This window comes from Abramis brama (genome assembly GCF_963993115.1).
Source record: "Abramis brama genome assembly, chromosome: 12".
Lineage (NCBI taxonomy): Eukaryota > Metazoa > Chordata > Actinopteri > Cypriniformes > Leuciscidae > Abramis > Abramis brama.
The window spans coordinates 13,076,617-13,089,117 of record NC_139974.1 but is presented as its reverse complement, the minus strand read 5'-3'; the positions used below and the strand labels follow the sequence as shown (position 1 = coordinate 13,089,117).

At 37.7% G+C, this 12,501-nt stretch overlaps 1 protein-coding gene across 1 annotated transcript; it reads left to right on the top strand.

The window, feature by feature from the left end:
• Positions 1-993: 993 nt before the first annotated feature.
• LOC311092963 (immunoglobulin kappa constant) lies at positions 994-3,089 on the top strand. The gene is made up of 3 exons (XM_084129998.1): positions 994-1,135; positions 1,558-1,653; positions 2,548-3,089. Coding segments are annotated over exons 1-3 (423 nt in total). The 5' UTR covers positions 994-1,134; the 3' UTR covers positions 2,874-3,089.
• The last annotated feature ends 9,412 nt before the right edge of the window (positions 3,090-12,501 follow it).

The following is a 12,501-nucleotide window of genomic DNA, read 5'->3' as shown; positions in this document are numbered from 1 at the left end:
TGCGTGTCTCAAAGCCCAGACAGATAGTTTATAGATAGTTGAAAGTGCTGCAACTCTTTTAATATTGCTGTAGGCTCTTGACAGTCTCACGACCAGTTTTCTCTTTGTCTTCTCATCAATTTTGGAGGGCAAATTTTCTTGACATTTTCATTGTTGTGTCATACTTTTTCCACTTGTTGATGACTGTTGTCACTGTCTTCTGTGGTATATTGAATGCCTTGAAATGTTTTTGTAGCCCCTCACCTTAGTGATACCTTTCAAAAATAAGATCCTGTTGATGCTTCATGAGATCTTTGTGGCCCATGGCTCTTGTAGTAGTGTGAAACTAAGATGATGTCAGGAATCTTACAAGAACAGCTGAGATTTATTTGGAGTTAATCAGAGTCACTTCAGGTGAATACAGGCGTGCACTATTACACATGAGCATGAACACCCATTCATCACTTATCTTACGGATACTTACCAGCATCTTCAAGCTGGACATCACTGATAGTCTTAGTGAAATCAAGACGTTTCCTCCAGAGTGAAAACTGCCTCCACCGCTCGTCTAGATGGAGCACTTGAGGGTTTCATTGTTGTGTAATGAGTTTAGGGGGTTCCTCTGGCTTCTGAATGTATACAAGATGTTGTAATCTTTGGATACTGATCCAGTTGGATGCCTATAAACTACAGTGTTGACCTTACAATCAATGGAGACTGTTTGACCAAGCTGAACTGAGTTAAACTCAGGTAGTCACAACGACCTGTCCCGAAGAGCCTGTGAGACAAAGAAAACTCAAATTCAAATCACATAATGCATGAGAAAAATAAATAAATAATAATATATATGTATAGGCCTATGTATATGTGTGTGTGTGAAGTAAAATGCCAATATGTTAAAATCGTTCACAGGACTGTAAACCCTTCAGAGCACTGAAGCATGAGCTGCCAATGCAAAATTACATTACAGTGGAAAAACCCTTTTCTGAACTGAAACATCTTCTCTCTCATATGACTATAGGCATTGTAATATATTTAATTATGGAGTAATATGGTTAAATTAAAACTCAATATCCTGGAGGTTTGTCCAGTGAATGAGAATAATAATATTGTAGAGGATTTTTGGTGCATGGAGGAACCAAACTGAATGTTGAAAGTAAGTGCAGAATAAAATAAAAAGATGTATATACCATGTGGATCTGAACAGGTAGCATATTTAGATATTACTATTGTTGTTTTATTACATAGGTTACTGCATTGATACTGCTTTGGATTGTAAATTAGAATGAAAGCCATTTAAAATAAAAATCTGTATACAAATTTGAAATATAATTTTTTAAGTGAACTAAATGCTTAAGATATTCAAAATATAAATACAAAGTGACTTAAATATTTAGTTCTTAATTAGTAGTTCAGTAGTGTTTGTCTTAGTAATAATAATGATTATTTTTCTTGGTAAATTTGGGAAATTATCCAAATTAAACAGATTTAATTTAGCAGCTTTGTCTGTTTATTTTATTTAATTTTTATTTATTTATTTTGCTATTAGTTATAAAAGAGCAAACTGGTTATTGTCAGTGTCAGTTTTAGTGCAGGAGGTTTTTGTACAGCCGCTCATTGGGTTTGTTTCACTGTGGTACACATTCGGTGGAGGAACACGACTCTCAGTTGGAAGTAAGTAAATCTCTTTCTATATACATATATATACATTATAGTTGTTAATAAATATTCGTGACTATATTTATGTTTAAGATAATACAGAAATATATCTAACTTCTGTTTCGGGTGTTAATTATTACTGCACTGTTATTATATGCTGTATGGGCACTTAAAAAATAAATAAATAACATATTGTTATATATTAAACTTGATTATACTTCTGAATGTGTATTTCCGTATTCCCTAGTGAAAAATAAATATACTAAAATGTATTTGAAATACATTTATTTAATGCTAAGTATAGGGCCTATTACAAATACATTTATATTTATGTATTTAATATAAATATCCTGCAATTGTACTTTTAGTGTACTAAATTGGAACAAGTAATTTTGTACTTTAGTTATCCAGTGCTGAGTTCCAACTAAAGCTACTTAAGTATATTTGATTGTGCTAAAGTGGAACTGCAAGTATACTTTATGTACACTTTAAATCTTGCATTTAAATAATCATATTATACGGAGATCATACTATCCTTACAACTAGTGAAACACATTTTAGGCTTAATATTAAGAAATGTGCATTGTGCAATAAGGAAGTACTCTAAATAAAGTTTAATTATAATATTTATATCAATAAGTCTCATGCAATTTGTCAGTATATATGTTAATGGATTTGTAGTATTCTTAGTATTTACAAAAAATGTAGTTTTTACTAAGAAACTTGTTTTTACTCCAGTGTAGACTAAAATCAGAATAATATGATTCAGTAAAATGTGTTTTTACGGGCTGTTGCTCTTCAGATCTGCTTGATTAACTCTGAATCTCTTAAAGGGAAGTGAAAGACTGATAGAGCTGTTTTTAAGAAGAATGAAACTCTCTCTCTCTCTCTCTCTCTCTCTCACTCTAGCTGCCACTCGTCCCACCCTCACGGTCCTGCCCCCCTCCAGAGGCGAGCTGCAGCAGGGTAAGGCTACAGTGCTGTGTTTGGGCAGTAAGGGATTCCCCTCTGACTGGAAGCTGAGCTGGAAGGTGGATGGCAGTAGCAGGAGCTCTGCTGTGAATCTGAGTCCCAGTGTTCTGCAGAAGGATGGACTGTACAGCTGGAGCAGCAGCCTGAGTCTCACTGAGAGTGAGTGGAGCAGAGCAACAACCATCAGCTGTGACGCCACATACACATCCCAGAAAGCAGTGACCAAGAGCCTGGACACACAGCAGTGTGATGCTGACCAGTGAAACACACACACATCACACAAAGACATAGATAGCATGCATAATCATTCATTCACACACATACACACACTCACAAACTTAGATAGGACTGTCCTAAATCAGTCAATGCTCAACAATGAATCTTTCGTTCTGTTAGTATAATGTTCAGATATTCTCAGCTGTTGTAACAGCAATGCTTTGTTGTTTTATTGCTGCCAAATAAAAGCATTTTGACTCAAATATGGTGTTGACTTTCTTGCTGTATTATAAAACAACTTACAATATGAAATCCAACTTTTTATTGATTGTTTTGGGACTTGTGTCCATTATTGTGATGAACAGCATGAATATTAAAATCATATTTTAATATTGAAAATATTGATTACAGTAAAAAGATATGTTAGCATGGCATCTTAATAATATATTTAATGAAATAAAACATTTTAGCTACATTTAATTTATAAAAATGTATATGTTAAAAAAAACTCTAAAATAAGATATTTGAGAAATCTTTTATACTAATTTTACATGAAATGTAGGAAAAAGGGTCTGAATTCTGACTGTCAAGATTTATGCATTTAAACAGGGTGAATGAAAAAATGAAGGCAATGTACAAGAGATGAATAGGGTAATAAATAAAGAACTAATAGATTTCATCATACTTCCCCAGTTGACTGATTACATGAAGAATCACAAACATTTTTTAACTAGTTTTCTGAAATGTTATGTTTAAATATACAAAGAAGGTATTTTCTAATTGCAATAATTTGCATTTATTTCCAGAACAGAAATCTGAACATTGGATAAAGCAGCTTCAAAAGTTTGTGTGTCAGATTTTGTTGACATATTAGAGTCAAGAGTTTGTATGGAGGGGATTTTGGAAATCTATTTTTATCATTTCAAAAATCTGAAAATATCAACAGCCAGAAAAAACACACACCATATTTTTAGGAATAAAATGACAGCCCATAAAATCAGGCATATGTGAACAAACCCCTCTGTAATATAGGGAATAAATCTGTAAAGTGCGTGATTTACTGAAGTGGAGTTCCTCTGGCTCAGCATGAGAAAAAATATATTTGGCCTTTATAGATATGTATAATCTACAGACACAAATAGATGAAGTTCTATTGATTCTATTGAATGTTAAACTTCAATGCCATGAAAATAAACTTTTTAAATATTTGATCTTAATAATCATACAAGAAAACCTACTTTGATTGTTAACAGAGGAAGCAATAGACAAAAAAGGATTCAGGATCTAATTCAGACTAAAGTGGACACATCATAGAGCTAGTTAAAGTCTGGATGAATACATGGTTTTCTTTTATGGAATAAAGCAAATAAAGATTCAGTTGAACTGCAGACAGCTTGTTATTTATTTGTTTGTTTGTTTGTTTGTTTGTTTATTCATTTATTTATTTATTTAAGGTGCAAAAGATCACTGATCCTCTAAACAGGTCTGTAAAATGATTGAGAATATGAGTTTTAACTAAGAGGCTTGGATATATAAGATACATTAAAGATATAATTTCCCAGTCAATCCAATAATGCTATTTTAGTGAATGCATTTCATGAGGGACTGATGTGAAATCTTCATTTTCATTACATAAGTGTTGATCACGGTGAGCTTTCTTTCATATTAATTTTGGGTGTATTTTATTGTTATTATAATTTGTAATTCATGTGTAATTCATGTTTGAGACATTCTGATGGTTTTTTTATATAAAATATGTAGAATGTGTTGATGAGTGTGTGACTATAAACATCAACAGTTCATAAACCGTCTGTGTATCTGTGTGTTTGTGTGTAAAGTCAGTGAGGTGAATAATGATCTTCAACTTCAACATCTGCAGAAGTCTCAGCCAAGGAGGTTTTTGTATGATGCTTTTACACTGTGTGAACACCCAGTCAGGGTTCTTTGAGTCTCCTGTCTTACTGTGTAGACTCTGACAGTAATAAACTCCTGAATCTTCAGGCTGGACTCCAGTGATAGTCAGAGTAAAATCCATGTGGTCTCCACTTTCACTGCCACTGAATCTAGAAGAAACACCTGAAGCTCTCTCTGATGTGTAATAGATCAGGAGTTTAGGAACTTCTCCAGGAATCTGATGGTACCAGGACATAGATCTCTTAGAGGAATCATCTGGTTTATGACTGTTTACTGCTGGTTTATGATTACAGAGAATAGAGACAGTCTGACCAGTCTGCACTGTTTGAGCTTCAGATTGAGTCAGAGTTTGTCCCACAGAACCTGAAGAGAGAGAATAAAATGCATAAAATGAAGTCTAACTCTTGATCTGAGCATCTGTGGACTTGTTGATTTCTTAATTTCTGGCTTTAGGTCTGAATCTAATTATATTAATTTCTACATACTTACTCCATATGCAGGTTGTGAGTGTCCAAATAATGACGGCTATTAAAGTCATGTTTGCTTTTGGATCTGTTATCATGAAGAAGAGCTGTCAGTCATAAAACCATAAACTCACATATCTATAAAGACCTCCAGTGCACTGAAGCGTGCAGTTCATATGCAAAGAGTCTTCAATGTAAATGTCCTTTCTGAGAACAAGAAGCTCTTACTGTCAAGAAACATATTTCAGGTGGTAAACAGAGACAGATCTTTTTTTTTCTTGAACATCTTAAAAAGTCTAATGATCTCAGTTGCTGACAAATAAAAGTAATAATAAATTTAACTGTTTTCACTCTTGTTCTGCTGTTACACTGCAGGCTTGAGCAGTGTAGAGTTATTGTGCAGTTGAGTTCAACTTTTAACCCTTGTGTGGTGTTCATATTTTTGTTATTCAGCCAGTGTTCGTGGGTCTGGTGGACCCGCTGCATTTTTGGGTTTTTAATTCAACACAATCAACATTGTGAACATTAAAACATTTTATGTTAAAATACTCAACAGATGTTTACTTCATCACAATTACAAGCAATATAAACAAATATAAAGCATATGGTTAATATTTCTACCTTTGTTTACGCGGACTCTCCATAGGCGTAATAGTTTTTCTAATGTACAAACTGTATAATCTATCCCCCTACACTAACCCTACCCTTAAACCTACCAATCACAGAAAACTTTTGGCATTTTTTGAATTTCAAAAAACACCATTTAGTATGTTTTTTTAAGCGTTTGGTTTATGAGGACACGGGGGTGTACAGTGTGTGGTCATTGAAAATGTTTTCATATATATTCTTCACAGAAAATGAGCCACGGCCAATGAGTCTGAGTTTGAAAAAATAATGAATCGTATCATTTTTCTTTTGATAAAAAATGAAAACGGGTCCTACAGACCCGAACACCATACAAGTGTTAAATGGTTTTAATTACAATAAGGAGCAATAATTCGATTTTTCATTATTATTTCACTCAAATGCTAATTAACTCTGTACAACAATTACTTTATAAAATTATAAAATGTATAATATTGTTGCTGTCGGGCAGAAGCTCCATATTTCGTCATTTGTCATTTTCGTCATACATCATTATTTGTCACCCTTTACGGTTGTCTGTGCTTTGCAAATATTCAACAAATGAAAAGTATTGACAAGAGTTTGTGCCTAAACCTCAGTGATTTTGGTCCATCTCTGCTTGTTTTCAAGGGTAAATAAAGAACTGGTTCTTTGAATAAGTACAGCAGTGTTTTCTTTAATAAAAAACACTATATAAATGCTGATGTTTTATGTATTTTTGAGGTGCGGTGAAGAGTGTAGTCAAAAATGTATTTTGCCTGTCACAAATTCACAAGTAAATCCGGCTCTGACCGTCTATTCTGAATAAAAGACGTGTAGCAACTCATAATGTAATAACAAAGCATAATGTAATAAAAAAGCATAATGTATTATGGTATGACATTATTAATGTAATAAACTGTTTATAATGTAAACATTTTAGGTGCTGAGCTATGTATCAAATCAAAAATGCAAGAAAGGTCTGCACTCTAAAAATCTTGTATTAAAGACAGGAGATAAAGTTGACATAAGTTTCTGCTCTTTGCCTTCGTCAGTGTCAGTGAGCAAGCAGAGTCAGTGTAGCCAGAATTAGAAGAGCCATTATTGTTTGGTGTGTCAGTGACTCTGGCGGGACTGAACACACACTGATCATGAGGAGTTTTGTGAGTGTAAACATGCAAAACACTCTCCACTCAACAGACTCCTGTCAAACACACATTCAGTTTCCTCCTGGATTTACATAATGTGATAAAACAATCAAACATGCATTTTTGCAGGATTCTATTGCTGACTTCTATTGCTCTTTAAATATTCTGGAGGTTTTAGTTCATTGAATGAATGAGAATCACTGTGGACTTTCAGTGGAGGAACTAAACTGAGTGCTGGAAGTAAGTGCAGAATGAAATTAGAAATAGAATAAATACTCAGTTAAATGTCAACCTGAAAAGAATCAGTCATCATTTTTAGAAAATAATCTTTTCATTATGTCCTGTAAAAGACTGTAAATGGTCAAATTACCTTGAAGGGGGTGGATTGGAATCCACTGCTGCTTCAATGTATATGTAATGAGTGATTATAATCAAGGTATTAATCAATATTTTTCCTTCTAAATATCAAATGAGTTGAATGACTTCTCTGGAGTCTGTATTTGATATCTGAATGCAGTAACAGTGCTCGCTCATTTAATCCGGCTTCCAGAAATGAAATGGGGACATGTTTTGTGTTTGAGAAAGGTCTTCAACGTGTTAAAACACATAGGGGTCATTGAAGTCTATTGTTTAAGGGACCATTTCTCAGTTAAAGCCTATATTTTCCATTTAGACTAAAGTGTCCTATCCTGAGAGAAAGAACTTGTTATCTTGATGTTTTGAGATGAGACTCCTGTTTATAGTTAGAGCCTGGCCAAATCCAACCTTGGAAAAGATGTGTGTCGGTGTGTGTGTTAGTCTTCTTGCTTACAGGTTAAGGAACCACTGGCATTATTGGAGATTGACTGAGTTGTTGTTCGGGACATGCTGGCACCCAGCAACCCAAATCTGCGACATGGAAGGTCACGACGTGCCTGACTTCAGGGTCCGAGTGTCAGCGGCATAATTGATGGAGATATGCTTCAGTCTATCTGTATATGTGTGGAAAATTACTATGTTTATCAATTTCTTAGCCAATCAGAATCATTCAACCTGAAGCAAGGACGTAGCTTAGACCTTGGTGAAGGGTATAACTGCTGTGATCTTTGTAACTGTAAGCGGGGCGGCCTACGAACTCCTGTGTGAGTCTTGAAGCTGACTTCTGCTGATGAAACTGCAAACTATCTTCAGTAAAACTTTTCTTCATTTTTTTTATAATTCTGACTCCGGGTCTTCTTTCAAACATCTGGTCCTTGGGTCCTAAACTGTTAACCCCTAACAACCTTCACTAAATGATGGAGATGCATTCAAACATAAATCTACAGGAAATGAATGATGTACATGTATTTATCAATATCATTAGTAATATTGTATTGCTTGTATTTTTATATTTTATATTTAGTATAAGTATTCTGATTAAACACAATAAAAAAGTAATTTTGCTGCTGTATCTTACATAAATGTTCATTATAGGAGACAAAGGGTCAACTGATGATGTGTCAGCTCCATTTTGAAGACAAATATTTTCCTTTACTTTCTATACATTTCACATTTAATTTAAAACGCAATTAAATCCCATTCGATATATTATTATTTTTTTACAATGAATAATTTAATAATTAAAAAAACAAATATACAAATAGACAGTCATTGGAAGGTCCAATAGACAACATTTGTGAATTTTGTCTGGATTATGGACATGCTATATGTTACAGGAGAATGGAATGTACATTTAAATAAATATATTATTGGGTTGAATGATTAATTATATTAAGCTATCTTAGTGCTTGTGTATTCCACTTGCAGCTGCATCAGAAGATGTTAATAATGTTAGCAATCTGCCTATAATTTCACAGCAGTTTTATCAACCTATAATGTCCCTCTGATTTGTTTTATATTGTGGTTAGTGTTGGATTGAGGAAATTAGGATATTTCTTTGACACTCAGGTTCCAGGACAACTGATTCAAGAACATGTATTGGCATTTAAATACATTCTCATTTTGCCATGTATACCAGCAACTTTGAATACATTTTATGTATTTAAAAATGTATTCAAAGTTTCTGGTATACATGGCAAAATTAGAACGTAAAAAATATATATTTTTCATGTTTGTTAATTACTTTTATAGTATACATTAGCATACTGTAACTTGTGGATATAAGTGACATGAATACTACCATCATATTTTAATACTGAAAGTATCACTTGAAAGAGAATAGTTTCAGTATGCTAAGATGGCATGAGTTCACATGTTCATATACAGTATAATGTGATGTCAGAATGTGATGTATCCTGCATATAATAAAGCTTATAATTTCAGTCTTTAAAGATAAAAACAAGCTTCTGTCCACAATTATGCTAATCTCAAAATGCCACATATTTATTTCTTCTGAACTCAATAATGAAAATTAAAGTGAAAAAATAATTAAATAACTGAAAATAAAATCTTCATTGTTGCTTTAACTGTTAACAGGGCAACTAGCCTGAGTCTCATGTTCTCTGTAGCGTCTGACTGAGAGAGGTTTTTGTACAATGTTGTTTCACTGTGTGAACCTGCCACGGTAAGCCCCCATACAGTAATAATCTCCTGCATCCTCAGGCTGGACTCCACTTAGATTTAGTGTGAAATGAAGTCCAGCTCGACTTCCACTGAACCGATCTGGGACTCCAGACTGAAGTCGACTTGCTGCATAGATCAGGAGTTTAGGAGCTTCTCCAGATTTCTGCAGATACCAGCTCATGTCACTATCAACTCCACTGGTCCCAGTGCAGCTTATAGAGACTGAATCTCCTGCTGTAACACACAGAGACTCAGGAGTCTGGACCTCTTGATGAGACACTGAGAGAGAGATCAAAAACAAATCAAAAGAAGCTTGCATTTGCTATACAACAGTTCAAATTAATGCATAAAAATATATAAAAAAAAAATAAAAATAAAAAATTGTATCATTATAACAACCCTGTATCACATGAAATACGTTCTGAGGAAACTATTTTGCAAATCGCAATTACGTTACATGCCAACATATAAGCAGTGCTATTACGTTGGTCCTTAACCTAATATAAGCAGTGCTATTACGTTGGTCCTTAACCTAATATAGCCAATCTATTGCAGTGCTATTACGTTTGTCCTGAACATAATACATCCAAAGCAGGTTTCCATAGCAGCTAATGCTGTTCATTTTGTTTAAATTATTTACTCCCTTTTTTCTCATTGGGCTACAAAATATTATCTATGCCAGGGCGAGTCAAATGGCGGCACCCAGATAATTTTTATCTGGCCCTCCAACTGGTTTTTGATGTTTAAAACCCCTCGCAATCTGATATTAAAGTCCCCGCAAAGGTTTAGCGCGTTCAGCGGTGAGTTTAACAACGCACGTGATCATTCAGCGGTGAGTTTAACAACGCAGCGGTGAATTTAACAACACTCAACTGCAGGTAAAACGGCATTCAGAGGTGAGTTTGACCAAAGCAACCCTCAACTGCAGGCAAAACGACATTAAAAGGTGAGTTTAACAACGCTCTAAGACGCTTGCAGTTGCAAGTAATTGCAGTTCTCTTACGAGAGGTTCTCTCGTATTGCGTAAGTAGCTTACGCATCGGGAAAGTCTTCTTTCTTCGAGATCTGAAGCCAAAAAATTATCCTTAATTTTGTATTCATTGTCAACGCAGTGCAGCAGCCGACAGACCTAGGCAGGCTAAATAAGCGTGCTCATTGGCTGCTCGGCTGCAACTGCTTAAGCCTATCGGTGAGCGCTCTGAACGCGGCAACCAATGAGGGCGCTTCGCGCCCTCCACACCCTTCTAACCGTCAGAATGGGCGTGGCCAGCGTGTATATATTCAGCGCTCACAGGCTAAAATTCTGATTTTCTTGTCTTCAGCGACGCTCTTCGCATCGCTGGATCTTGAGAGCCGCCGCCGTTGAAACCAGCGACCAGCAAGCTTAGGACAGCGCCTGAGGAAGCCGGCCGTCTTCGCCGCCTTCAGCCATCCGTGCCTGCTACGCTATCCGGCGACATATCCTTTACATTATTACTGTTTCTGTGTGTTCTCTAAAAGAGCACGAGGCGTTTTTGTAAAAACGCCTCGTTTTTGCGGCTCGTGCCGCGCCCCGCTCAGCAACGGAGACCGCCACCTCTCTGCGCTCTCCGCCTGGGCCGCGGGCACGCCGCCACCGCACTCTCCGAGTGCGAAGAGCTTTCAATGTCGACCCTGCGGGCTCGACTTGAAGCTTTCGACCAAGCTGTCGCTCCGCCTGTCCCTGCCGGGCCGCGCAATAAGAAGCGCCGCTCGCAGCGACCACCGGAGACTGTTGTGACTGAGGAGCTCGCCGGAACCTCTCCCTCGAGCTCTCTCTCGCCCTCTCCCTCCCGGCCGCTCTACCGCCGGCTCTGCCCGCGCCGCCGCCGCGTCAGGAGATGAGGAGAATGTGATAGATACCCGTACTCTCCCTCTGTTCGAGCCGTGCAGTACGCCGCTCACAAGGGATGGCAGAAGCGGACGGTCCCGGAGCGAGTTTCCTCTCCCTCTGTTCGAGCCGTGCAATACGCCGCTCACGAGGGATGGCAGGAGCGGACGGTCTCGGAGCGAGTTTCCTCTCCCTCTGTTCGAGCCGCGCAAACTGCGCCGCTCACAAGGGATGGCAGGAGCGGACGGTCTGAGCTCTCTTTACGTTACAAGAAAGCTACTCCGTCCTCGCGCGTCACTGGTGAAAGGGGAACAGAGTGTTTTCGTCCCGCCGTGGCCTGGACTATAACCTCCATTCTCACACATTTCTCAGTCCCCTCTTAAGTTCAGGCGACTGGAATTGTTACTATTGCAGTATACGAGCCTGTTATAATACACGCTCGCCTGCAAGCAAAGCCGTCACAAGACATGATACTAATGTATTCTCCCCTGTGGCTCAGTGGCGGAATCCTAGACTGTCAAGCTAGAGACCGGGGTTCGGTCCCCGCTCTCGCGGCAGTTAAAGTTTATGCTGTTCGCTTCTCCGAGCTCGCGGCCAGTTTTTCTTACATACAGAAAACAAGCCCGCTCTCTCCCTCGTTGGGCCGCGCAGATTGCGCCGTTCAAGGGAGGACAAAGCGGACGGTCACGAGCAGCGTTCAGCGTACGCGCCTCACTCACCGGCGAAAAGAGAAGAGAGTGTGTTAGTCTCGCAACGGCTGGACAACCGCCAATTCTCACACATTTCTCAGTCCCCTCTTAAGTTCAGGCGACTGGAAATATTACTATTGCAGTAAACGAGCCTGTTTTAAACACACGCTCGCCTGCAAACGAACGCCGACGCGACACATGAGGTCGCTTTTTATATGCTCGCGCTAACTTAAAGCCTATGTGATTCCCCTGTGGCTCAGTGGCAGAATCATACGCTTTCATGCGAGAGACCCGCGTTCGAGCCCAGCTCTCGGGGAAAATAAAATTTATGCTGCTTGCTTCTCCGAGCTCGCGGCCAGTCTTTCTTACTTACAGAAAGCGAACCCACCCCTCGCACCACACCTTCTCAGGGTGCTCGAGTATTTTTTGAGCGTCTAAACACGAGAGAAGAAAAGACGGTTAAATCC

What these genes read in the sequence shown, in the direction of transcription:
- LOC311092963 (XM_084129998.1), top strand. An exon ending in AACACGACTCTCAGTTGGAA is followed by an intron (nt 1,654 to 2,547) that starts GTAAGTAAATCT and finishes CTCTCACTCTAG; the next exon opens with CTGCCACTCGTCCCACCCTC.